The 27903-nt window shown below is 36.1% G+C and overlaps 1 protein-coding gene across 2 annotated transcripts in view; it reads right to left on the reverse strand.

Moving 5' to 3' along the window:
* Positions 1–1757: 1757 nt before the first annotated feature.
* LOC129282878 (serine/threonine-protein kinase unc-51-like) overlaps positions 1758–27903 on the reverse strand; it is a 42929-nt gene continuing 16783 nt past the window's right edge. The window contains exons 6-26 of one of the 2 annotated variants that reach the window (XM_064113524.1): positions 27339–27464; positions 26183–26256; positions 25493–25653; positions 23671–23753; positions 23396–23446; positions 22434–22711; positions 21967–22009; positions 20880–20940; positions 19746–19871; positions 19243–19363; positions 17642–17758; positions 15371–15443; positions 14492–14689; positions 13709–13848; positions 11572–11782; positions 10980–11170; positions 9920–10086; positions 9330–9448; positions 7515–7708; positions 6885–6975; positions 1758–6216 (exon numbers count right to left, since the gene is read on the reverse strand). In XM_064113524.1, coding sequence (XP_063969594.1) covers positions 6137–6216; positions 6885–6975; positions 7515–7708; positions 9330–9448; positions 9920–10086; positions 10980–11170; positions 11572–11782; positions 13709–13848; positions 14492–14689; positions 15371–15443; positions 17642–17758; positions 19243–19363; positions 19746–19871; positions 20880–20940; positions 21967–22009; positions 22434–22711; positions 23396–23446; positions 23671–23753; positions 25493–25653; positions 26183–26256; positions 27339–27464 — 2705 coding nt within the window. In that variant the 3' untranslated portion in view covers positions 1758–6136. The remainder of the gene's footprint in view (positions 6217–6884; positions 6976–7514; positions 7709–9329; positions 9449–9919; positions 10087–10979; positions 11171–11571; positions 11783–13708; positions 13849–14491; positions 14690–15370; positions 15444–17641; positions 17759–19242; positions 19364–19745; positions 19872–20879; positions 20941–21966; positions 22010–22433; positions 22712–23395; positions 23447–23670; positions 23754–25492; positions 25654–26182; positions 26257–27338; positions 27465–27903) is intronic. The other variant, XM_064113532.1, reaches the window with a different exon arrangement.

Here is a 27903-nt window from a genome sequence, read left to right on the forward strand (position 1 = left end):
AACTCAATAAGCAATGAATAAATTTTGAATTGTACCGATGTACGACATTCAAGATTTCAAAATAGATGGGGAGACAAGACTGAGCACAATTTGAAAAAAGAGAGGGGACAGATCAAGCAAGTGGACATACATTAATAATTGAAATAGACAGTTTTGGGGGATGGTCAAATATTGTGGAGTGCCCTCCATCCCCCCCCCCTTATTCCTCTCCAATAAGACTTCACATCATACGGACCAATAAGGAGAGCAGTGTAAGTGTATACCTTGACAGAAACATATGTTCATGTCAAGCTGTTAACTTATCTTGTCCTCAGTCTTCACAATGATGCACTCACTACCTTTTACAAACTATCACATGAAAACTATTTGCTGACAGGATAATGACTCTATTTTACACGTGCCAATGCAAGCACATGGAACATATACAGACCTTCCTGATAAGTTATCATTTATTAAGAACTGTTATCTCACTAACATGAGGTTAATATGGTATAAAAGTGCTGATACCACATCAAACACTAGGCTGTGAAACACTAGGAAACTTGGCAGTCGTTCAAGAGGAAGATTAAAAAAAAAAAAAAAGCTCCAGGAATGAATCTGTATGAATGTCTTTTTAAAGCATTCTGATACTTCGATGTTTGCATAGTACTTTGCCCTACCTACTGAATTTTTAGACCTTGTACAGGATGACATGGTTATTGTGGGATGGATTAACAGACTTTTGTTGACATGACTGGTTCTAAGAAAGACAAAGGACATGACTTGAAACGGCAAGTTCTAGACAATGCTTGAAGGAAAAAGGGGAAAATAAAAGAAAAAAGAACTTTCTGAAGGTGAAGATGGGAGCAGATTAGTCAAAACTCAAAGGCAATGTTCATGTTCATTTTGCTCAAGTGGCAATAGAAAACTGCAATGAGGGAAGGAATGCGAAGAAAACCTATAGATACATGCACCAGCAAAAAATACATATACCTATCTATGGATGCACTATTACACATGTAATGGTCCTGACCTAAACAAATAAATCATCAAAATGTAGTAAATCATTCATATGATAATATTAATGGAGGATATCGAAGCATAGAATAGGATGTGCATTGTGTCGCTTTTATCCTCTTGTGCTTCAAAATAACATTGGATGTTGTTTTCAAAGGGTAAGTCCATCCGCCCGTTAAAAAATTAAGTTGATTTGGACAAAAATAGGCAAATAGAGCAACCACAAAGTTGAATGAAAATTTCATCACAATCGAATGTAAAATAAGAAAGTTATAACATTCAAAAGCTTCCCTTATATTTTTCCAAAGTTTCCCTTATATATTCACAAACAATTATATGCACAACAGGAGGATCTGCAATTGAAAGAACTGATGAAGCCACAAATTAGTTTCTTTTGTATGTTATTATATAAATCATAGAATATTTCAATTTTTGCAGATTTTACAATAAGGGCCTGCATTATTGAATTAAGTGGTTACAACAGTGGGAATTCCACATTTTCATGGATGAGTCAATCTTTGCTTTACATTAAAATGGGGAATTTATTTCCATCCAAATAAAATTTTGGCAGGTATGGACTTCTCCCCGTAACACATACCAGCAGTGCAATCTTTCAAAATAGAAGCTAAAACTGCATCTATTGTGTATGACAGGGGATAAAGATTTGTTTACACATCAAAAGGGGTGTGTTACGTTTATCTAGTCCCTTCCAACATCAAACATAAAAGAACAAGCAAACAAGAGATGGCGCTGTCACTGTCTTCTGAAAATACATTCCAATTAATGCAAAATGCATTCTTGGTAACTAGGTGTGCACTTGGTTTAAAAAAAAAAATGATGTACTCCCATTTCATACAGTCCTGAAGAACAAAAACACCTATATGACACATGTCCCAACATAGAACTTTGTGACTTGCAAAATAGATTTTTCTATAAATATTTGGGCTCTTTCTCTCCTCTACACACATCAATGCCAATACACTACAAAAATATTCATAATAATAAATATTAGTGCATCTTAGTTCTAGCAAAGACCTTCTACTTCAAAATGAAACAAAGTTACAAACTTGTTTCACAGACATGATCGCATGATAAAGACATTTCACAAGACAATACAACTTCAATAAAACACATAGGCACAGGTAGTACCCAAATGGAAAGTAATGTGCGTCTTGTAAATAAACAGAATTTGTAGGCACAGCGATGTGCTATCTTAATCCTACTCATCCTTTTAAATGATTTCAATAAATAAAAGCAATACTTGTATCTAACCATGAAACACCAAACTATCTTTCATATTCTTTGATTAACTAGGCAGTATACCACAGAAAACATCTAATAGATAGGATGGAGATATGAACCACAAATGATATTGTGCAATGCCCTTTTTCATGTATATATTGCTTCTAGCGCAGTTTTCTATTGTAAAAGATTCTGAAGATCTATGCATATAAAACTTGAAAGATAAACAAAGCAGTGATTCCTTTCTCTAGTAAAATGCTTTTAAAGTGAAAGCTATACGACAGAAAAAAAAGTCCACAGAGATTTGTGACGTATTGCTTGTTATCAGCTTCAAATCACTGTTTGGACTGAAAATCTTATAGCCCAATATTACCATCCTGCCTGAACAAATGATATAAATGGGTATAGTCTACATGAACTATAGAGGGAGCGATCCCTCTGCAGTGCTAAATAATAATATACTGTATACGTGAATAACATACAACATCCTATTCCCAAAGACAGTACATATTCCACACATGAGTAGTATTTTACTGAATATAAAAAGAACATACATGTACATCAACATATACAGGTAAGAACACAATTCTTGCTAGAAAAAAAAAGCAATAATACTGTTTCTTACAAATTGGGAGACTTAAAAATGCTATCAAACACAACACACCACAGACAGTATGTTCATGATATGAGTTCTATATCTTACAATTAAATCATGTCTCATGCTTGTCACAATTTCAGTTTTTATAGCATATTTTACATATATATGGGCTGTTCATTATGCAGAGTTGCAGCCGCACTAGCTATGTATTCTTTCTTTATATACAATTGCAGTTTATTTGTACAAACTTCATACGTTGATGTATGATACACACATTTCAGTATTGCACTGTGTCGGGGTATTTTCAAAAGCTGAAAAATTTCTCACTCTCCTTCGTGTACTGACTATATCGAAATCACAATCCCTAGCTGCATGTTTACTGTCAATTCCACACAAAATATATTTTCTCCTATACATGTATGTGATTACTCTTTTTGTTATGTGTTTCTCTTAAAGGCAAAATGCCACAATCACATTGAATAGCGTCATCTGGAGTTCTAAACAGCCCCTGCTTCCTTCCCAGAATGCAACATTTGATCATGTAGTCTTATAATCTAAACTCAATAGAATAACATATTTACCCACAATACTCTTCAGAACATTCCTACCTTAAATATGCTGCCAAATGGATTACAGAGTGCCTCAAAACAATTCTGTTTTCCCGATAAAGATCGCATAGGGTGTTCTAGTGCAGTTTATACCAAACTCAACAATATATTTGTAATCCTTTTGTTAAAAGGGGATTGTATCAAGACTAAACAATAGTACAGGAGTCTATAAGAGGACCCTCACTGTGCCGCTGACCTTCTTGGAGGACAGACACCTTTAGCGGAAGCATAATGCAAACCGGAAGGGAAGAGGATAAATTATTATCATTTGTGGCCACTTGTGTCCATCACTAGCTTTGGAAGTAAAGTGGAGTAAAAAAAAAATGATGAAAAATGGGAGTCTTGCCCAGACTTACTCTTTTCATAAAGAGTATTCTTAATGAAAAAATAAAGTTATCAAAGAAACATATTTTCTACTCTAGCAGTGAAAAGGCTTTCAAAAGAATGAAATGTAAGCTACAACAATGGATCCATTTACAAAGGAGGCATTAACAATAAACACAGCATTCATTATGCGCCATCAATCTCGTAAACTTTTCTGAGGCATTAGGCAACAACTATCATCGCATTCAGGTAGAGTGCCACATGCAATGTTTGTTGTTGTAATTCATTCATCTCCTCTGTTGTCAACAACAACAAAATCTACACTAAACCACTCGGTGAAGATGTAAATGATTTCACTAGTTCTAAACCATAACGAAATATGTTTACATCCTGGGATGAACGGGGTTCAAACACTGCTTTAATAAAAGCACCATAATACATTCTGCACACATCTAGAAAACAGTACATTTTACCATGTGAAAATACATTTATATTTCAGCATGTTAATTCAAGCATGGGGGAAATGGTCGATTTGCAGCATGAAGTAAGCATGCAACAAACAGATTAAATTATTCAGTTAAAATAGCAACTGTTCCTTAATCTTAGAAATGATGTACTAAAAATATAATATTCTTCATACGGAGAATCATTTACTGCCTTAATCTCAATTTTAACTGTTTAATCTTGTACATGTACAATGTCAAGATTTTCAACTGGGATTTCTCTCAAGAAGAAAACTTCCTGTTCAAATTCAATCTACATCAACTACATTCAAGTTATTCCACACTTAAAAAAATGTTCTTATACAGAACATACATGTACATGTATCTCTTATGCAGAACTTATCATCTTATTGGTACATAATTCATAACTTATAATTCATAACTTGGCAGAAAATGCTGATAAAAAGCGTTATTGAACTATTTTGATTATCAAAGTCTCTTGCCTCGAATATCATATTGCATAGGATGGAATCATTAAGCATGGGGTAATAAGGGGGGGCATAAAAGGAGACGCAAGCATTGAAAAGTAGAATCCACAACAAAAGAGCAGAATAGGGAGAACAAAAATGTGGAATACCACCAGTAACCCTCTAAGATATAAAGTTCATCTTCCCTCACTTTTGTAAACCAAAGCTGAAAATAATAAACAATAAATACTTTACTCTTTAACTTATTCAACTCTAACTGAATATTCACTAATCTGGATTGCACAATCAATAACACATCAACTTGTCATATTCCTAACTTCATAAACACAAGCTTTTCAGAGATTTCCACACAAATTCTTGACCAGACATATGTCATGTCCTACTCCTCTCTTACCATAACCCACACAGGCTCATCAACTACTTTCAGGGGTTCTAAGTATGTTGTCTGACAGTTCAATGCCTGTGCTAACACAAAAGAGTTAAGCATTCTATAAGCCTACATCTGCATCTGCAGGAGTCTTTCAGGTGAAGCACAGGTACTTTCCTCATTATCTCTCACTTGTCCAAGAATAAGATTGACTATTCATTGAGGCCCAAGATGAACTTGCGCACAGCAGCATAGGTTGACCAAACTAACACCAAAAGACTTATAAGTTTGAAGTTCTCCATCAAAGTTATCCAAGGAAACATTGGTCCTTTTAGATTGCTGAAGTTCTTGGGATGATCAAACACAAGACATGATCAGTCATCTTCATCTTAGAAGATCGTTACCTCCGCCAGTGATGCCAACCAGCAAGAAGGAACCTCCTAGACATGGTCAGACTTCCAGGAGAGACCATTCATGGGGATCTTGGATGATGAACTCCTAAACTCACCTAAGCACAACAGATATGTGGGTATTACAAACAGCCATTAAGTGCCAACCTAAGAAATAGCACTTCCTAAAGGTGACCAACTTTTCAGGGGAGGCCAATTATGAAGGTTCTGGAAGATAGTCAAATCCTACACTTATTCATTGTCAAGATATCCTGTAATCCTGGAGATAGCCTTTGCTGACAACAAAGGAAAGGACAGTGACCGTCCCTTCAGCTTACAAGCTTCCAACTGATGACAAGAGGAGATCTTGAAAGGCGGGAAACTCCTAAATTTATCAAAGGTCAGGAGATTCTTGAGTCTTTGAGATAGGCATTTAGTGCCAATGTAGATAACTCCAGCCCCTAACATTGCAGGAGTGACCAGTCACAGAGGTCTTGGAAGATGGTTAACTTCTTAACTTATCAACGGTTGGGAGATCCGTGAGTCCTTGACAAAGCCGTTTGGTGCGAAAGCAACATCCTCACAGATTACCAAATTCCAGAGGTTATCAGCCATGGATATCTTGGAAGATGGTTTACCTCTTAACCTGACATATCCTCAGAGTCCTACCAACGACCATACCTAGAGATGGCCAATCATCGGAGTCGCAGCAGGCTGCTGTCTCTCAAGGAAAAGCAGTCTTTGGTCAAGGGCATTTTTAACTGTAGAGACAACAAAGAAAAACAAAAATGTTACTCTATGTCAAAATGTAGTACAAAATGAGAGTGTGTACTTAGGCTTTATACAGTAAACTGATCAGAATGGAATTCTTTTAATCTAAGCAATAACTAGCTAAGGTTAACAGTAAAGACTTCTAAACAACTGCACAGCTCCAACCCCTCCAACTGCAAGAAGTAAACCTCTGATCATGTATTCATGTAAAAATATTTGAGTGAGAGACCTGGATCTGATCATTTCATTGAATAGGCTGTCAGGCTATCTAAGAGTAAACCTATATTCTGATATGATTAGATTCAGGCTGGAAAAGCTTCAGGGCCAGCAATGGCTAGGCTAACTTTGGTGAGAGAGCCAGTTATGCTGGCCTATATGATGTGAGTACAGGTTATTGCTTGTGTACTGTACATTGGATGTCAACTACTGACCTTGGGGTTACAATGAAGGATATGTGGACTCTTTGAGGTGGAGGTACTTAGGCTATCCGAATTCTTGACATCAATTTCAAAGGCTTGCGTAGAATATGGAAGTTTTGAAGGGGTATAAGAGTAACATCATTGTCACCATTCAGCTTTGATATGGCAATGGATTCATCTAAAAAGATTTATTCTTCTACATAAATGATCTCAAAAGGAAGTTTGCAACTCTGACTTACATTTCAAGAGTAGATTTCTGTCATGATCTGTCCCAGCCTGAAGACAGAGCCCATGAAGCAGCATTTGAGCAGTACGATATCGTTGAAAGCACTGAATAGGAGAGAAAATAGGATAACAGGCTTACTGCGATCACTAATAGTCCCATATCACAAAAGAAATTCAAAGATTTGATGACTAGTGACTTGAGTCGGTATAGTAGAACACACTGTTCCTGACCGTTTCTATCAGAACCCGATTTGATTTTTTTTCAAAACTGATGACCACAAAAATTAAAATTAAAAAAACTAAGCTGGCTTAGATCAGGTAAATTTCATTAAGATATCATCCCAATTGGTGCTACCAAATTTGTTTACAACTTCGCTCCTTTCCCCTTGGTGGCAATATAGTCAGAGCAACGCCATTGGGGCGCAATAAACCAAATGACCCTGATAACCCATCACTATTCATGATATTACTTATAATTGTAAAGCATCAATCATCTATAATAGTAAAGGGAGTGCTCAATGGCAGAGCTGGTGATTTATCAAGAACTAGAATCAACATTAGGTGAGAAAAAATAAAAATTAAGTGGATATGATTAGTCTACATGTATTACAAATCAATTATAGTCGTTTGTGCATCAGACTCACCTCTTGCGAGTTGCCAAACATCTCGTCCATACCAGCAGACTGGCACTGTTCAATGGCATAGCTGTACATCAGCTTATCAGCAGTGATCATTGCAGTGTTAAGATCGATGTCTAAGGACTGCAGAGGGCTCCCTTCACAGAGTTGACGGCTCTTCGTTAGGCAGAGGTGGTAGACACGATTTAGATCCTGAAGGACTGCAAAGGTCAGAAAATATATATTTATTATGGACAAACGTGCGTGTGAAGATCGCTCAATACAGCAAAAATTATGTTTTATTGACAGTATATAGTCCAATGAGATGCACTTTGGATAAAAATAGAAAAAACATAGTTTTATAGCATATTATGATTAACAGAGTTACCAGCAAAATACTGAATTATCAAATACTGCTGATAGCATAACACAAAGGCTACAAGGATCCCATTACTAAGAACTCATATTGTAGTTTTGATCTGTATGCTAAAATTAGTTTATTCAGTCTCCTTCAATACCTTCAGCACTAAATATCAAATTTAGTAAAATGCCTACAGGAAAGTACATGTAATATACCTCAAGAACCTTGCATTATAACGAAAAAATGTAAATAGAGGTTATTGTTTTTACATAGCCCATTCAATTCAAAGATAAATTTATTTACATCAGGGCCCCGTCTTACAAAGAGTTACGAGTGATCCGATCAATCGTAACTCTATGGAAATCCATCAGTGTCATAATTTTTTTTCTACAGGAAATTGGCCCAATGACCTTTGTAAACAAAGAGAAGCACAGTGAATTTTCAAGAAGACAATAAATGCATGAATGTACATCATAGTTAGAAGATATTTTGAACAAACATGCATTATAGATGTTGACGTTGCTGGCCATCCATAGTTGTGATTGATCTGATCAATCGCAACTCTTTGTAAGACGGGGCCCAGGGGCCCGTTGCAGAAAGAGTTGCAATCAATCGCAACTCTAAAAATCATGCGCAACTTCATTTTCAACCAATCAACAGCGCGCATTTGGGACTCGTGATTGATTTTTTTGACTTGCGTTTAAATGCAACTCTTTCTGCAATGGACCCCAGATCTCTAAACACAAAACAGGAACACAGTTACAAATTACATGGCAATTAATACATGTTCATCCTCTAGGAGAAGACCTAAAAAATAATTATTATGTGACAGATGGGTTTTTTACACATTTCTACTAGGAATGCAGAATTTGTGGTTAAAGGAAACCAAAACCCAAGAAGAGAATCAATCTTATTGGAAAGAGTAAAATGAGAGGAACATTATAAACAAGTTTCATCAAAATCGATATGAAATAAGCAAGTTATGGACGTTTAAAAAGTCTTGTTGTACTTTCTGTGGGGATCCTCAAATTTGCAAACATGCTTCAAATTGGCTGATTTTGTGGACAACTCTCCATTTGTCTTGTACACAAATTTTCAGATATTCCCCTTTATTTTACATATTTCACATTATCTCCTCCTGACCTTGACATATGTGGTGTGAATTATATTTTCCCATGACATATGTTGTGCTCAGAAGGAGGCAAGATACAATTTGAAAGATAATGAGGACGATCTGAAAATTTGTGTACAAAACAAATGGAGAGTTGTCCACAAAATCAGCCATTTTGAAGCACGTTTGCCAATTTGAGGATCCCCATAGAAAGTACAACAGAAGTTTTCAAACTTCCATAACTCGCTTATTCTATAACAGCTTTTAATAAAACAAGTTTTAGATTGCTCTCTCATTTTATTCTTTCTGATAAGATAGATTTTCTCCTTGTATTTTGGTTTCCTTTAATGTAAATTAAATCATTCTGTACCTGTTTTGACCGCATTTGAGGGTTTTAACCTTGCTGCGCTGAATTCTTCTTTGGCCATGGTAAGTGCAGCATTGAGTAGCTCAAGGGAACGGGTATACAAAACAAGCTGCTCAGCTAACCTGCAATAACAGAAAATACATGTATTGATAATTATACTGGTAGTAATAATGATACTCATAGTCATAAATAGCTCTAATATATCCAGGGTAGCCACTCTGACTAACTGGTCTCTGAATTGGAAAGGGGGGGGGGGGGGGAAGGCTTTATAACAGATTTTAAAATGGTGAGCACCTGGTAATATATGAAGGCAAATGTCCTTTCATTAGTCTTTGGTTAGACACATCCAAGGTTTAGCAATGTATTGTCTTTCTGAAAATTAATTCCTTTCGCTGATCTCTCCCTTGCTTCTTTTTCTTTTTTTTTCTTTTTTATTTTCTCTGTTCCTCCTCTTCATCTTCTCACTCTCTCTCTATCTTACTCCAACCCTCTCTTTCTTTCACCCCCCCTATTACTCATCTCTCTATCTCTCTCTCTCTCTTACCCCCACCCAATCCTCCTCTCTAACTATCCCTCTCTTCCTTTCTACTTACCTATAGTTCTCACTGACAAAGCAGACTTGTGAGTTGCTGAAGATAGATGAGCCTTGATTGTAGATAGATTCTGCTAGGGGAACGCTTCTTGACTTCGCCACCTCTACAATCGCCTCCACGATACCAAGAATAACATTCAGCCTATCTACAGTTTCTGTGTGCTCCGGCTGTCAACATTAAGGGGGGCAGAACAAATAAAATAAAGAATGATCACGATAGCAATAATAACAATAATTATGTCCCTTACCAAGTGCTCTTCTATACAGAGTGTTCAATTGTATAATTTTTCATTTCTAATTATTGTAGTTGGTTATTATCATCATCCAGGATTTAGCCCAGCCTTCATCTTGGCACCCACTTATTTCAACAAATTCTGACATTTTTAGATAAAATAGAAACCATATTCTATCTAAACAGAGAAAGAGGTTTGCAATACACCTTGCTTGAGAATGCTGAAGTGGACACAGCAAGTGTGTGTGTGTGAGAGCAAGGGGAGTACACCCGCTACAAACAGATTATGCCTATCAAAAGCACTCTTCATGGTATGGTGGTATACTTAAACTTCTAACAGGACCCCGTCTTACAAAGAGTTACGATTGATCCGATCAATCTAAACTATATGGAAATCCATCAATATCATAATGTTTTCTTAAGGAAATTTGCACAATGTCCTTTGAAAACAAAGAGAAACATACTGAATTGTCAAGAAAACGGTGAATGTATGAGTACACATCAAATCTAGAAAACGTATTGAAAAAACATGTACTTTAGATGTTGACATTGCTGGCCTTGCCTTTATTTGTGGTTAATTGGATCAATCGCAACTCTTTATAAGACAGGGCCCAGGATAACTTCATTCAAGAACTTCCTCCGAGTCTGTAAATCTGAATGTGATTCCTATTTAACCTATAAGATTGCAATCATGCCTACAACAGTAACTGGAACGGTATATTGTTTTGGGTTTTTTTGGGTAGGGGGGGTTATCCTTGACCAAGCAACTATTAAACTGCCTTTGCCCAACATTACAACTATTTAAAAACACAGATGAGATTGAACTTACAGCTAGGATTGTTTCCTCTGGAAGCTCTGGAGCAACAAATGAGATAGGTCCCTCCATATAAGGAGGTGAGGTGGCAAAAGTCATTGACCCTTGACTTGACGGTGACCCCTCGGTCAGCACTGAGCTTCGCCGTGATTGGCTACCTATGTAGAAACTGGTTGGATTCATCGGGGGACTAGCAGCGATAGCACCTGGTGATACAGAAAGTACACCAAAATCATAGGAACTTTTTTTGCATTTCCATGGAAAAATTACAGTCCTTATTGCATATTTAGACCATCAAAATGGGGTGTAAAATTAATCAAAGGAAAAGTCCAACCTGACTTTCAATGATTATGCAGGCAGTCATGTGGAAAACAGTAATGTTACAATGACAATTGAATGGATGGATGGATGAGTGAATAAATAAATGAATAAACAAATAAATAAACAAATGAATGAATGAATGAATAAACAAACAAATGTAAATAAATAAATAAATAAATAATAAAAGCAGTAATATGAGAGAAAAATAAAGGAATTTTTGACAAAACCCACCAAATAATTAAACAGTTATGAATTTAGTTTTTGTCAAAAGATGTGTGGTTTTTACCTGGTATCCCTTCTATGCTGCTGCCAGGATTCATAGCCAGGTTATCAAAGGCAGTCTTGAGGCATAACGGCTCAGAGAGACGACTAGAGCTTGCACTCCTTGGGATCAGAGCATCACGTCCAGGAGAATCCGAGGTGTCGGCTCCCTCTCCTTCCAGGCAGCATGAGGATGCCCTCACACGACGAGACTTGGCAAAGGGCATGTTCAGAGGCTGTGGAGCAATGTTATCAGGGGGGTGATTTACTAAGCTGCTTGGAACCTACCTAAGAACTTCTACACGACTAGTGACCCTTTCTGATGGTAAATCCTATCTGTAATAATTTGTACTCTATAATCACCTAAAGTTTAACTCTTTTTAGACCAAAAATCTTGTTATAAAAGATTTGAATACAACGATTGAGATTTATCAATTCCCAGACATGACATGTATTTCTTCAGAGAGAAAAAAAAAATCAAATAGTGCTGTGTTAAACCAAGGTGAATGGGTACCAAGATTAAGTTATTCAATGCACTCAGCACTGGAAGCGACAGCTCAAGCTTAAGCTGAGGAGTAATAATATTACACCTCGGAATAGATTATCATTATCGTTATCATTCTTTCTCATGATCATCATCATCATTATCAATACCATATCATCATTGTCATCATCATAATCATCATCATATTATTGTCATTATCATAACTATCATGATGGTGATGATGATCCACAGCATTTACATTGCACCATATTTCTGTTAAAAACATTCATAGGCGCAGGCTCATCCAATTCTCGCTACCCCAAATAGGAACAAAAATCTCATAATGCGCGAGACGAGATAATTTTCACTCCGTCGGGTCGTCATCACCACTTCCGGTTCAGAGTCATGCTCGCGCGAGGTTCGCGATACTTAGTTTTCCACCATGCTGAAATCGATGCCAATCAGCGTAATATGTACAGATTATAATACTTTGTATTTAATTTGGTCAGTTTTGATTCCATTTGAATTATAAATAAAATATATATTTCACGTGAAAATAATTTTTATTCATGTTTTTATTTGGTTATAAAAAATAAAACAAAAAATGAATATCTTGAAATTTTGCATTTAGCGACCGGCCTGACATCACGATCGTATTCGACTAGATGCTAAATATATACACTACAGCATTCATTCCGTTCAATTTTTCGTCGACCACAAAATGGACAAAAAAATCAGTTTCGGAACTTAAAAAAATCTTAACTGACATAGGAATACCGTGCAATGGAAAGCGTCGGGCAGAATTAGTGACTTTAGCAGAAAAGGCCGTTAAACTGTATCGTGAAAGAGAGGGTTGTGATCACGAACTTTCGAGCAAAAGCGACCTTGTGTTGTGGATGACGGCACTGTTGATCTGAATGGCAAAACAGTGCTTTGGACTTCCGAACAGGAAGTTGTAATACCGAAAAGCTATTCCATAATGCAATGCGCGTTACAGGGATTTTTCCCGGATCTCGGCGAAATCGCTATTTGGGGTAGCGAAAATTAAGGTAATTATTACACATATGCTGAAATAAGTGAGTTTTGAGAGACGATTTGAAGAGTTCAATGTTGTCAATTTCACGGAATGAAGAAGGGAGGGAGCTCCAGAGGCGTGGAGCAATTGATGAAAACGCACGGTCTCCATATCGCCTTAGTTGTGTGATGGGTAAATGAAGAGTTTGTTTGTTTATTTCCCCTATATTATCCCTTTTTTTTTTTTGTGTATTTCAATGTTTTTGTTGTTTACTTGTTATGTATGTCTTATATTTATTTGTATTTAATTCTATCATGGTGGTGCCCCATCCACAAGTTTTTTGAGATAAAAACTTCCAGGGGCTCCCAATCCCATGTTTTTATCTAATTTGTATATACCTGTATTTTTATGATTGATTGATTGAAATAACTTTTGAATTGAATTGAAAAGATGAGCACAAGCCAGGACGTAGATGATGTTCTATTAGGGAAGTCACTATTGTTATGATCATCATTATTATAATATATGAAGGCTTGAAGGCTGCTTGAGCTACAGCCGGGGTAATAATATCCAAGTCCTTTGGAACGTTATTCATAATTTGTTATGCACTATACAAGAACTATTAATATTATATTGTAAAGTCAATATAAGAAGACATCATACCTCTGATGGACTGATGCAATGCGTTCCTATGGTGAATCTGATCTCATTACCAATGCCTTTCTTGGTCGGTGAACCAGCGATGGTTGGTAGTGAGGAAGGACCAGTAAAGAACTGAGGAGAACTCCTTGCAGGTGATGATACTATCATTAAATAAAAGAAAAGATAGTGGATTGTTTAAATATATATATATACATATCAGTAACCAAAAACAATAATAATAATAATATGGATATTTGTAATGCACCTGTATCCATCATAAAAAGATTACCAAAAAGGTCATGTATATCCAAAACAACTAACTTTTCTATAAAACAATGAAAACTTCATCAAAATATATCAAAATATTATGAAATTTCTCATTACAAGGTTATTGGCAATCTAAATTTCTGCATAGCTTCACAAAGCAGTGATATATGCAAATGAGGGAGATGGTGACGTTTCATGCTATTTTGTTTGTATTTACTACATGAATATGAAATTATTTCTACTTTTAGTCTTATCATTTAATAAGATCTTACTCTTTCCGAAACATGTTAACTTGCCACTTTTGTAACTCATTATTATTCAATCAAGAGTTCGTTTATTGTCAGATCTACAAAATTGAAATATTTGGTACTTTCATACATCTGAAATTAAAAAAAAAGCAATGAAAACTGCCGCTTTTGGCTTTTCTCATTTGCATATCACCTGTCTTGTGCATTCAACTATTTTGCACATTGTACCCGAGGGACTAGTCTTGACATACACAGCAATGTCTACAAATGACAAAAAAATGTAACTTACACTTCCTTCTAGCCGGTGATGGAATGTTGGTAGGGGAAGTCCCGGACCCCTGCGAATGAGGGGAGGAGCCTCTGTAAAGCCCCACCCCTTGAGAGGACATGCTAGGATCTGTTGAAACCCTAGGGATATGAGGAGGTGACGGCGAAGGGGACGTGGGCGATGCATGAAACTTGTAGTACTTGTGAATGACTCCTGGATCTGATTTCAAGGAACCAAAGAGAAAGAGAGAATGATTCGCTATTCTCATTCTGGGAAGTACCGGTAATTTTTTCTAATGGCTTGTCATAGATTTACAGCTGTGCTATATTGTACAATTGGTCATAACCTTTGATGTTACGGCATTATGGCAGTGAAAATGAACAAGTAAACCTCTCCTTTTCTTATATATTCTTTCATTGCACATTTAAAGAAATCATATTTGGGGAAGAAAGAGAGAATGATTTGCTATTCTTATTCTGGGAAGTAATTGCACATTTTGTTGATGTTACAGCATCCTGGTAGTGAAAATAATCAAGTAAACCTCCCCTTTTCTTATATATTCTTTCATTACACATTTCAAGAAATCATATTTGGGGGAAAAATATGAATCTTTACTAGCAATTACCCAGCAATTGCCAAACATTGAGGGCGGGGGGGGGGGGGGGGGACTGTCCTGTGGCATAGGAACAAGTACTAAACTGTGCCAAAACAGATAAAGAGATGGGTTAATGTGAGAATATCATATTGCCATGATGGGAGACTGGATGACTCAATCGGTAGAACACTCTTCATGCAAGCAAGGATCCAGGCTGGGTCCCTGTTGGGTCATGGGATTTCCCTTTACTCTTTTTCTATGTCTATAAATGGGAGGGGCATATAAATAGGTCAATTATTACTTACTGTACTGACTGCCCGGTGAGGCTAATCCAGTAACTTGTACAGGACTTGGTGGTTTATTCTCCACTCCTCCAGCCTAAACAAAGAAAGAAATCACAATAATTCATTATTTTAATTTGGATTTAATGAGCGTATAACCGGTTAGAGATACAGTGAAGTTCATGCATTTAGTCAGTGACAGATACAAACATAAAGCATGCAGTATGATTTTGATATCATATTTAGTGAAAATGAAAGCGGGGGGCTTTTTTTTAAATGTCTGTCAATACAAAATGCAAGCACGGCATAAACTAAAACAGAACAGCAGTAACAACAGACTATTATGTGATATTTCTTTTTAAAAGCTTTTAAAAAGAAGAATCTAAACTCATATTCTGGTTTAGGAATAAACCAGAATAACTTTGAACACTTCATGTTCATCCAGCTGGAAATGAACAGAATAGACCTTCATGCAGAACACCCAAACCATTGAAAGTGTCTTTAGCACACGCATTGTGTGAAGAGTATGCTATTAGTGTGTGCTCTCATGCAATAATAAATATATGAATGCAAGGTGAAATCTGTATGTAAAGACCACCTGAGGGATCCAAAAACATGGCCTTTTTGATGTGGGTCCTGTAACACAAAATAGCGATTAAAGTGATTGGTTAACATTGGTTTGACTTTAAAAAAATCTGAGCTAGAAGGTCACACTTGTCACCTGTGTCTGTGATATGTTACAAAAATGAAGCCCAGAAAAAATTGCATTCGAAAATAATTATTTAGTGCTTCTATAATTGAAATATAAAGTGACCGAAAACACCATCTTAATTTCATCCCATACACTTATTTGTACTATTTAGACGCCTATTTACAAAATCGGGGTTTGCCTTGTAGTTTTAGCTTTTCATTCTCAATAATGGTTGTTTTCAGGGTTTATTAGTTCTAATACATGCACTTGTACACATGTTTCATCTTGGTTTGAGAATTTTTAAAATCGGCTGCTCACAAAGTTAAACAATACCTTTAATTGTATGCTTGATTTTCACGATTGATTGTACATTGTGGTAAGTGCAATCAATTTAGAAAATTGTTCTACGATCACTGCTAAGCTTTGTGTTAAAGGCCCCAGGTGGACTTTATGGACAGATGCAATGAATACAGATTTTCATAGGGAAAAATTATTTAAGGGAAACAAAATGTGTGGTCTATATAGAAGGTTGCTAAAGCAGGGGGCAGTTTCATAAAGCTGTTCAGGGCGACTTTAAGAATGACTGGTGATCCTTTCTCATGGTAAATGATATTCACCATTAAATGTTTATTTGTGATTATTTAGCGCATAAGAAAGGTTCACCAGTCATTCTTAAAGTCGCTCTTAACTTACAAACAGCTTTATGAAACACCCACCTGGTTTGTCTGTACATGTAAGTGTAAGGTATACACCTGTACATGTAGATCATAGAAAATAAGCATGCATTCCCAATTTAACCAGGTTAAATATGACTGATAAAAAAAATCAAAGTAAAAATTGTGTGAAAAAAGATACTAAAATACAAAGATAAAGAGAAGAAAATGAGAAGAAAAATAGAAAAAAAAGGGATATTTACATTGCCATTTGTGAAACACACTTTGGACTGAATGCATAAATAGTTTGAATCCATGCCTGAAATCAGGGTTGCAGATTTCATGCATATTTTTAAAATATATTGAGAGAGCGTCTGATATTGCACATTTTTTACAATGGTATCAGCATTAATGAGCCTATTTTGAATGAGCCCAATTATTGTATAAAAACTGTGGATAGATACAAACCCTAACAATGGGGGTAAATTAAGCCCTAGGTGACAAAAGCATGCATTCATTATTGGACCCTTTCTAAACAGATGCGCCAAATAAAGCACTTCACAAAATCTACATCAACCAAGGATTTAGACTTCATATTCAAAACTACCTTGGTGAATTTTGGTCTTTGTCTTGGAGTTTTCATACAAAAAAATCTTGCTTACAGGATTTTTGAAAAATTTGTAACATGATTTGAAGGTTGATAAGAAATAGATAATCAATAGCAATAACGATATGATAAGGCTAACAACAAGATATGACAGAGGAGATAAGCAAAACCTTCTAGGTATAATCTTTTCCCCTCTCTTTTTACTAGAACAGTCAACACTTTCAAATAGAGTATGCGGTGAAAGACAGTAGGCTACAGGGAGTATATAGGAAAGGATAAGGGTACCACGGCACAATACAAATAGGATACCATCAAGACACGACAAACCACACCAGATATTATACCTGGGTTAGAATGCAATGTCTAGCCAACGAAGGGGATTGGTTAGGACTTAGAAGTCGTCTTCGTTGGTTGGGGCTGCCTACGGGGCTGCCACCACTGCTACTATACGAGTGTCTAATCTGCATTTTGTTATGGTTTATGAGATGACGGAATGTGGCAAAACGTCGATTCCATGCAAGCATGAATGAAATGTGGAGATAAGCCAAATTAAAGAATATGAAAATAATATTAAGTGGCAACCCATAATGAAATGAAATTTTATGTAATTAGTAATAAAATCCAAAAATGATAGTATATATATCCCTGAATCTGATTTGCAGGTCCCAATCAGATTACGTTTACAAGACTGTGCAACAAAAGATAGTTAGCAACTATGCGGTGGTGAATCGGGGTGGGGGGGGGGGGGGGCTTGTGGCGACCTTTTTATTTTTGGAGTCATCCATTGAACATACAGTTGAGGCCAAAAGTTTACATACACCCGTGGAATTCAGTGAAATTTGTTCACTTGCCAAACATCGTAATATTTACTATATCTTCAGAAATATAAATACTACAGTGACGAATTTGGTATCAAATGAAAGAACGTATTAAGCCCTTTCACATGATAGGGATGCTGTTGGGATAAAAGTATATTTCAGGTGAGATTTTCTTTGAAGAAAAAAAAGGAATATTCGTGCCAAATGTATTATATTGTTTCTATTATATTATTATATTTTCAAACATCGTTTCATAGAAATATATAATTGTCAAATCTATGATTTATATTACATTTTATATCATGATATGTCTCCACTGAACAACAAGTGTAAACTGAAATGTTTGTTTTGAGAACTAGCACAATATTTTTTTAGCACAATATTTTTTTTTTAGCGCAACATTTATGATTAGTTCCTACTGTGTGTTATTATTACCAATGTAACATTATATTCTGTCAATTTATTTCTTGCAATGCATGGTGAAAAATGATACAAACAAACAAATATGAAATGTTTTTGTCAAGCTTTCATTTCTATTTTTTTCTAAAATATGAGGATATTTTTTGCGAAAAATGGCACCTAAATATTTTCAGCTCCTGATGACAAAGCAATGAGATGAAGGGACATGACATACTCATTTGTTTGATATCAAATTCGTCATGATAGCACAAATATTTTATGAGATACAGTAAATGTTATGAAGTGTGACCAGTGTCAACTTTTCTTTGAATTTCCTGGGTGTACGGAAACTTCTGGCCTCAACTGTATATTGATATAACTAAATATGAGAAAATTTTCATCCGTGTCCCCTACTATTTTCAAATTTGGTCTTTGAGCCCCCACTATTTTGAAATCCTGGATCTTCCACTGCCGTGGTACTCAGTCACTACAGATTCTCTGCTATCTACAAGATTCATTTGTTTAGCGCACTAGACTCCCATTCTATTATGGAGAATTCATCAAATACAAGATTTTTTTTAATGTTTCCTATCTTTCGGTCATAACTGTTTAAGGGCGAACACATCCATATAATGTAGTAATGAATTAGACTAGTGAAATGCACGTTTGCGGGTTCTCTAAACTACAGATAACCTTCAAATGAGGGTAATTGGTAAATGTGTATTTACCTGTGCATGTATCCTGCTTGGTGAGATCAGTGATGAGGGAGACTGCTGCTTCGGACTCATTCGATGTCTACCACTACTAGGACTCGTTGACGGACTCGACGAAATTGGCAAGCTGCTTGGCCTGGTTTCACATAAACAAAGAATAATGATAATAATAACAGACTCTAAAACACAAGCATCAAAGCAAGAATTAGTGTTAAGAGGTTTGCTTTGTCCGTAACAATGACTTATTATTATTTCCCTTTTATATCCTGTTTTTTTCACATTAAAACAACATCTCAAAGTGCTTTACACAATGGCGGACCGTGACCCGAAGGAGACAAATGATTGGAGGGGCACTGTATTCTTTGTGAACAATGCTGTGCCCCTCCAATGCTTTGTCTCCTCCGGGTCACGGTCTGCCACTGACTTTACAGATATGTTACCACATTCTCTCATAGAGAGTTATCGTTTGGAATTCCCCAATCATCAAGTTGGATTTTAGAAAAGAGAGTAACACTGACCTTTCACTTGGAGAGGGCAGTTTCCTTCTGACCACTGCAGCCATAGTCCGGCCGGACACTGGGCTTGTACTGGACTTTGGCTGGACATGGTGACCTCTGCTACTCGACATGATTGGGGAAGAATTGCTGGAGGAGAAAGAGAAATGTACACTACGTTTTAGTCATCGCAAATTACGTACATGAAGACAGAGGTGCTGGCTGCATATTATATTGTTCTGAAGTGACACAACAATAGCTTTATTTTGTCAAAGATGTAGGGTTCGGGTTGCATTTATTTTATGTTAGGTTAAGGGTAGGGTGTATATATAGGGTTGAATTTAGTCATTCAATTATTGTGGAATTTATGAAGGAGCAATTGATGCTGAAGCAAATGTCAAGGAACCTGTTCTGAAGACACTGAATATGATGTCATGCCACAGTCGCACTGGAAAAACTATTACAGATCTATTACATTATCATCAATGACATACCATCGGTCAGTTTGGAGTCAGTTTTGTTGGTGTAACTGTAGCGTAAGTGAACAAGAGCTGGTTTTTATCTGAGCTAACAAAAATGATTTGGGCTTCCACAATCATTTCAAAATTCTCACTAATTACTTATGTTTAGCTGAATACAAATTTAGCATGATTTTTTTTATTTTTGCATTAAATATTTGTAAGCAAGACCTTAAATTCATAAACAACACTTTCTAATCTTGTGTGTTATTTAGTATTTATTTGATCTTGGAGGGTGTTTCATAAAGCTGTTCGTAAGTTAAGAGCGACTTTAAGAACGACTGGTGATCCTTTCTTACGCACTAAATAATCACCAATTAACATTTAATGGTGAATACCCTTTACCACAAGAAAGGATCACCAGTCGTTCCTAAAGTCGCTCTTAACTTACGAACAGCTTCATGAAACACCCACCAGGAATACAAGATAACCTTACAATTTTTGAAGACAAATAAATGTATACAAAAGCTGCAACCAATTACTATAAACAATGAATGAATAACTAAGAGATTCTCCACTCTGGTATTGTAATACAGGAAAAAAACAATTGTACTTAGCATGAGCATGTGTAAGCAATAAGGAGATAAAAATAGAGATAAAATATAAGCATAATAATGAAAAAAAAAACAATTCTACTCACCTCCTTATTGTAATTACATCTGTTGTAGTTTGCACATTAATGCTAGCACCACTAGTTTCATCTGAAAGCACAAATTCATTTAACAATACATTGAAATGAAAGGAGAAACCAGATGAAAACTACAAGGATCATCCTTAAAATGTCACCCAGCATTCCACATTTACATGGTGTGATACATCTGAAGCCTATCCTTGACTTCTGCAAATATATCGAACAAGTAAATCATCGAATAAATAAGTCATTTTGCCTCCGACGAAGATTCTGCTAGGATCGAAAGCTTAGGCCCCCTTTTTGACTTTCAAAAAGTAAATATCTAAACAGGGTTGCGTTTTTTTTTTAAGTTTTAAACTAGAGACTATTTTGATAATATTGACTGGCCTTGAGGGGAATATCAAATATATTGTCAGGCCCGAGTCTTCATATAGTTTTTTCAGGGCAAGATATTTGATGTTTTCTGAAAGATCAGCCAGTCAATACTTTTATTATAATCCAAATCAGACATCCTGAGCAAAATCATGAAACTTGAGATGTTAGTATTTTACCCTTTAAGAATGGGATTCTATTTTGACATGTTGAGCATGGCCTCTGAGCTTTACCACTGTGACGTAATTGAAAAGTGGCATCCCTGGCCTGACGAAGCAGTATCCAACGTTTTCTCATCTCGATTAACATATGAACATATGACGTATATCATTGCTGCACGGATCAATATGACGTGTATCTTTTTCTAGGCGTTCACAGATACCCGGATGTAACACCAGAGGAAATACAAAGGTATATTTGCGTCGTCTCGGCATGCAAAGTTAGTACGCGATTAGAGACCCAGTTAGATACAAGTAATATTCATGAAATCTAGGGCAATACGTTATGTAAATTACCAGCACAGATGTTTCATACTGGATATAATATAAAATAGATGAATACTTTTATTAAAAATGAATATAAAAATAAAATTTTGAGAAGACATTGCTCAATTTCTTGCTCAATTTGAAAAAGAGATAGTTGCAATTTAAAAATAATATATACAAGTAAATATATATGCGTTTTAGGAAATTACAACCGATATGCATGAAAAAAATATACTTACATGATAATTCTGATACAAGGCTCGGCTGTACTATCACAAAATCCTGAAAGGGAATCACAAGGATAATTTAATCACATATATAAATACATATAAGAATCAGGAAAATGAAAACAAAAAAGTAGGGTAGATTATGCAATTATACGGTAAATACTTTAAGATTCATTAAATGCATCATCATCTCAAAATAAAAGTAAATAATAATTTACATTTATTGCCATTGACTGACTTGTTTTTTAGTTAGGAAAATCAACCTTTTTGAATGTGGACCAAGGACCCCAAAATAAACAGAGAGTGTACAAAATTGATTTCTAAATCGAAATCAATGAAATTGGACAATGGAGTTAGAATGTTGCACATCAATACTTTCCCATCCAAAATTAACGATGTCTCTAATGCAAAGGGGGTTTTAGATTTCAGAGCAAGTGAGTGTAGTTAATGAATATCACATACTAAATATGCAAACCTACATCTTCAACTAAATCCGAAGAGCCCATTCCCGATGACAGTCGAAGCTTCTCCTGTAGTCCCTTGGCAGCGGAAGGTCTATTCGCTGACATCATGGGCGGGGCAGCCAGAGGACTGGTACTGTACCCCCTGGTGCCACACCCGACCGATGATGGCGACGGCTCTTCAGGGGATGAGATGGGCATGTTCCCTGAGAGCGGGGAGACGGACAGGGAGCGCCTCTCGCCCGGTGAGTCAGAGCTGAAGCTGTACGTCCGGCTTGGGACTGGCATTGGGGAAGCTACAAATTTAAAACCACACACAGATGCATGCTGTTTATTACATCAATGTTGCAAGTTGACCATCAATGTGTTTATACGTATCCATGAATTTCTCTTTTTTTCTAAGGAGTGTTTCAGGAAGATTTAAGTATGGCTTCGAGTCACACTTGCATGTAAATTCCCAGTTGCGAGTGGTATTAAAGGCATCACAACATTGGTCAGATCATGCGTATGAGACGAGCACTTTTGCGTATCAATCAATCAGATTGCGCGTTAAATAACATGGGTGCGTCAGTATAAGCATGACTCTAAGTCATACTTAACTCTGTGTGAAACACCCCCTGGAGTGGACAAAATCTTTAAAGGCCCTTAGCTTGCCCCCCCCCCCCTTTTTTAAATATATTTCATTGACTTGTTGCTCTGTAAATCTGTCTACCAGTGCCCGCCGCACAGAAACGTTGTTAGCCTAACAGAGTGCTAACAGTAAGCCCAGTCACATCTCTCGGATTGTGAAGTCAATCATTTATTTTAATGTGTAAGTAATGCATTGTGGTAACATTATGCATCATTATGACTCTATTAGCGCATTGTTAGTGCTAACAATGTTTCTGTGCAGTCAGTACAAATCATTTTATACAAATCTTTCATATGCACTTCATTACTTTTTAAACTATTTGTTCTGTACTATGAAATTGAATACTTACTTGAGGTAGATTTCACATTCTTGCCTAAAAACTCATGGTTGAAAAAGTCAACTGTATAGAAAAAAAATAAAGATATATTTGAGACATATGAGACAACATTTTTACAAGTATAAATGCAATGACATTTGAACACTAGAATAATCAAGTAATAATCAAAATGACTTAATTTTCAATTGAAATAAATTTGTGTATAATCAATCCAAATTATATAATTATGTTGGCAAACAGAAAAAAAAAGATGAAAATCAAAATAATGAACATGATTTGATACATACCAAATTCTATCCTGTCTTTTTGGTTTCTCTTGAGGAGTCTGACCAACAAGTTTTGAAGTGCCTTCGATGTCCCTGGTGGTATGCTGATAAATACAATCAAACAAAGTTGTGAATGAATGTATCAATCAATGTAAAGGGTTCACGATATACCAAGTATTCGTTTGTGGTCTTTTTTGTGATTTGATACTGTAAAAGTAAATTGTTTTTGAAAGGCACAATGCAAAAGTACTGTATACAAGAGAAGGTAGTTCAATTTCCTAACAAAGTTGTATAATTTTATTGTCATAATTCATACTAAGAGTAAAGAATCAGTGCGTGTATGTGAATCTAAACCTCATGGCACAGAGAGCGCACAGGTAGCCATCTACATGTATTCAGCATGATGATAACCCTGCTGGCATTGGATAAAGAGTATGGGATATGGGAAAAGAGAATGACCTTTAATCATTAGGAAATTACCCACTTTTTAACAATAGTCTAACGTCTGAGGTTTATCTCACAGGCAAACTACTACATATTAGCATACTGATTATGTAAATTCAACAAATGACCTATATTTCTAACATGGTCAACATAGCAATATCAATCTGTCTAGATAACACCATTTTAAAAAGGTCAAAGATTACAGTCATCGGTCTTGAAATTTCTAAACACTCTTATCCAAAAATCACTGTACACTCCATTAAACGGTGGTGGAAAATATGTATCATGTATTACAAAGGTATTAATGAGATATTGCACATTAGGACATGCAGTTGCTTGCTCCTGAATTACGTCATTTGATTTTACAATGACCAAACTATACCATTGGATATTGGATTTGCTATTGATAATGAGTTTTTATGAAACAGGGTCCATAAGGGCTAGAGTCAAAGAGTACACACACACACACACACATCTATTATATTATCAACTTGGGTCTACACATTGAATAATAAATGGTTTGATACTGAGGGGTCTTGAAATTTGTTATGACCCAAAGTATATCGACTGTCTCACTCTCTTATCTACAAAGTTCCATTATAAAATATGAGTTTGGTAATTATGGTGTGATATTAAACAAAAAATAGAGTGTAGGTCAGTTATAGTATAAATGTAACAACTAGATTGAGATTAGAAATAATTTCTAAACCCAATGTTGGCTTTAGAGTTCAGTTCAGCAGCCTGATTCACACCAACACCAACTTTAACACCCAACACTATTCTTAATGTATCTACATGTAAGAACTAGGAACTGCTACACAAGGAGTAAAGCATGACTATTCAAAGAACATAAAATCCCTACATTGGCCTGATAATGCTCAGGAGACATGCGCTGCAGCTTTATCAGTAATGAAATTTAACAATCACATTTAGCAGAATCTATGCATTGGCCATTAAGCATGGATTTCACACTCCACTCTTAGAGACCCCCCCCCCCCAACCTTCCCCATGAATCTAAACACCCGGGTGATAAGTCCTACTCTAAGATAATCTCTGGAGGCGATATTAAGTCAACATACATTTCTATTAGATATAGATCTGCAAGATTAGCCTCATATAGCCTCAATATTTGTGTAACCAGTCCCCAAAACCTACTTTGTATCCACAGGGTAAGACAAGATCCCTGATACCCTAGTTATATTCTGGTTTGTTGTTGTTATAATTGATGAATCAATTTAGTGTCTTTTTGTAATAGCTTTTTTATTATCAAACATACAGTATATTTGCTAAATTAGTGTGGTATCAATATTGTGTTCATTCATAACTGTAAAGCACATAGAGAACTACACGAGTACACTTGTAGTGATACTATGTATCCTCTATTATCATTATCACTCACTTAGGATCCAAAGTCCTGGCCTTCATATAGAGCTTCTTGAGTTCAGGAGGGTTGGGTGCTTTGAAGGGTGCACTACCAGTAAGACACTGAAAGAGAATGGTTCCTATACTCCACAGATCAGCCTTAGCATCGTAGTGCTGCGATGTGATCACTTCAGGAGCCTGTATGAAGGGATTATCAAATGACAAATGATAAGACCAAGAGCCTGTATTAACACAAAGCTTAGCAATGATCGTAGAACATTTTCAACGACTGATTGCATCGACTACAATGTACAATCAATCATGAAAATCAAGCGTACAATTAATTGCTATCCTTTGTGTTATGGAACCCAGGGCTTAAAATAATCGAAGGTCATCAAAGGTCATGAGCATGAATGACCTTATGAATGGCCTAAGTAGTTTTTTCATTAGCATTTTTCCATCAAAATTTGTATTTTCTCAATATAATCATTTTTTAAACGGAATGTATAACATTTGAATGACAAATTATGGCAAAGTTGGTTTTCAATCATTTTAAACACTAACATAATACTCACAAATCTGTATAAGGGCCTGTACCAAAAAGAGATGTGATTTAAAATTGCAATTAATTCTAACTTTTTGTGCATAGTTTTCCAAAGACTTGCAATTGCTGCCAATTGAATGATTGATTTATTTTTAATGTTAAAGGATAAAAGACCTGACTCACCATATAGAGAGGGGACCCACAAAGTGTAGCAGCCATCATGTCACCTTCAAGAAACCTCGCAAATCCAAAGTCAGCTGATAGCATACAGAGAAAGAATACCAATGAGTTATTACTTGGACACTTGAAGCAGTAGAGACAAATAGAATATAGCGAGAGAAAAAAAAAGGGTCAGGATGATTATAGAAGAACACCAAGAATGAGGAGGAGGAGGAGGAAGAAGGAGAGGAGGATGAAGGAGGAATAGGGACAGTGATTTTCCGTTTCTAAAAATTGCCTTTTTCGTTTCAGAAAATCTTAAATTCCGTTTCAGCATGTCTGAAAATGAAAATTCAGTTTCCCCATAGACTTTGTGTACATGAAAATGTGACAATTCCGTTTACTTAGAAAATCGATACGCAATGAGTAGCGATGCCAAAATGCTCGCGCTGGTCAAACTTTGTATCTGCCACTGTACTAACAATGATTTAAAATCGATTTTAATCGAAGAGATCCGAATACAAAAACTGTCTTAAGAAACATAATTAACATGAATACATCCTCACCTTTCACATTATTAGCATTATTTTATGATTAAATGAGATTTTCTCACTGATATTTGGGGACGTTTTGGACATCGTTTTGAGCAGTCAACGACTTTCGCCTATCGGCCATTTTGGATTTGTTGAATTGAATACTGCGATCATGATATTATGACCGAACGCAGAGGGCAGCAACACACGGCCGAGTTCTGCCTTTATGCGGACGTGAGTGTAAACTAATTTTGATATGATCGAGTGATGGAGGGGCTCGAGTGTGGAATGTCATGATTGTTGTAGCGAAGTGAGATCGTGTTTTTTCCAGTTGATATTCGTACTTCGTTGAGGATTTGGGAGTAATTTCTGTTGCTATATTGTGCATTTTGAGAAAAAATATGTTTCCGTGATTTTCCGCTTGAAAAGCCACCGTTTCAAAAGGCCGATTCCATGAATTTTGTCCGTTTTCGGCGATCACCGAAAAAATAGAGGGGGAAGAAGTAGGAGAAAAAAGGAGGGGTAGAGGGAGGAGAAAGAGGGAGGGAGGGGGAGGAGGAGGGGAAGAATAACAACAACAACAATACAAAGACAAGAAGAGAGAGAGTGTTTGAAAGAGAGGGTTAGGGTAAGAATCAATGACATACCTATTTTAAGATGTATCTCATTTGGTAGAGGTACTTTATGCTTGCTGTTATGACTGAGTAGGAGGTTCTGAGGCTTGAGATCTCGATGGATGATCCCTTTCTCATGGATAGCTTTCATTGCAGAAGCTAATAATTATAAGAATATAATAATAATTAACATTTTAATGAGTGAACACATCAATAATGTATATATGGATGGAGTTGATCCGGGTCTCAAGACCACATTTTACAACCCTAATTGGCTATGACCATATAAAGTAAAACAAAATATTCAAGCAGCAACCTTGTGACTTACGTAAAACTCCAGGCCTTGATTCCATTCCAACATGCATATTTCTTATTCCAAATATTGAAATGAACTTGCAATACTGGTACTTTTTGTCAGAAAGCAGTTGAAATTCTTTGTTTTGTATAACTTTTACCTACTTGGGCACACCAGTTCACCTTCATGATGATGATCATCATCATCATTGATCATCATCTTCATCACCACCATCACCACCATCATCATCATCAATTTTCATCATCATCATTGTAATCATCGTCATCATCATCACCATCATCA

Source organism: Lytechinus pictus, chromosome 2 (assembly GCF_037042905.1).
Source record: "Lytechinus pictus isolate F3 Inbred chromosome 2, Lp3.0, whole genome shotgun sequence".
NCBI lineage: Eukaryota > Metazoa > Echinodermata > Echinoidea > Temnopleuroida > Toxopneustidae > Lytechinus > Lytechinus pictus.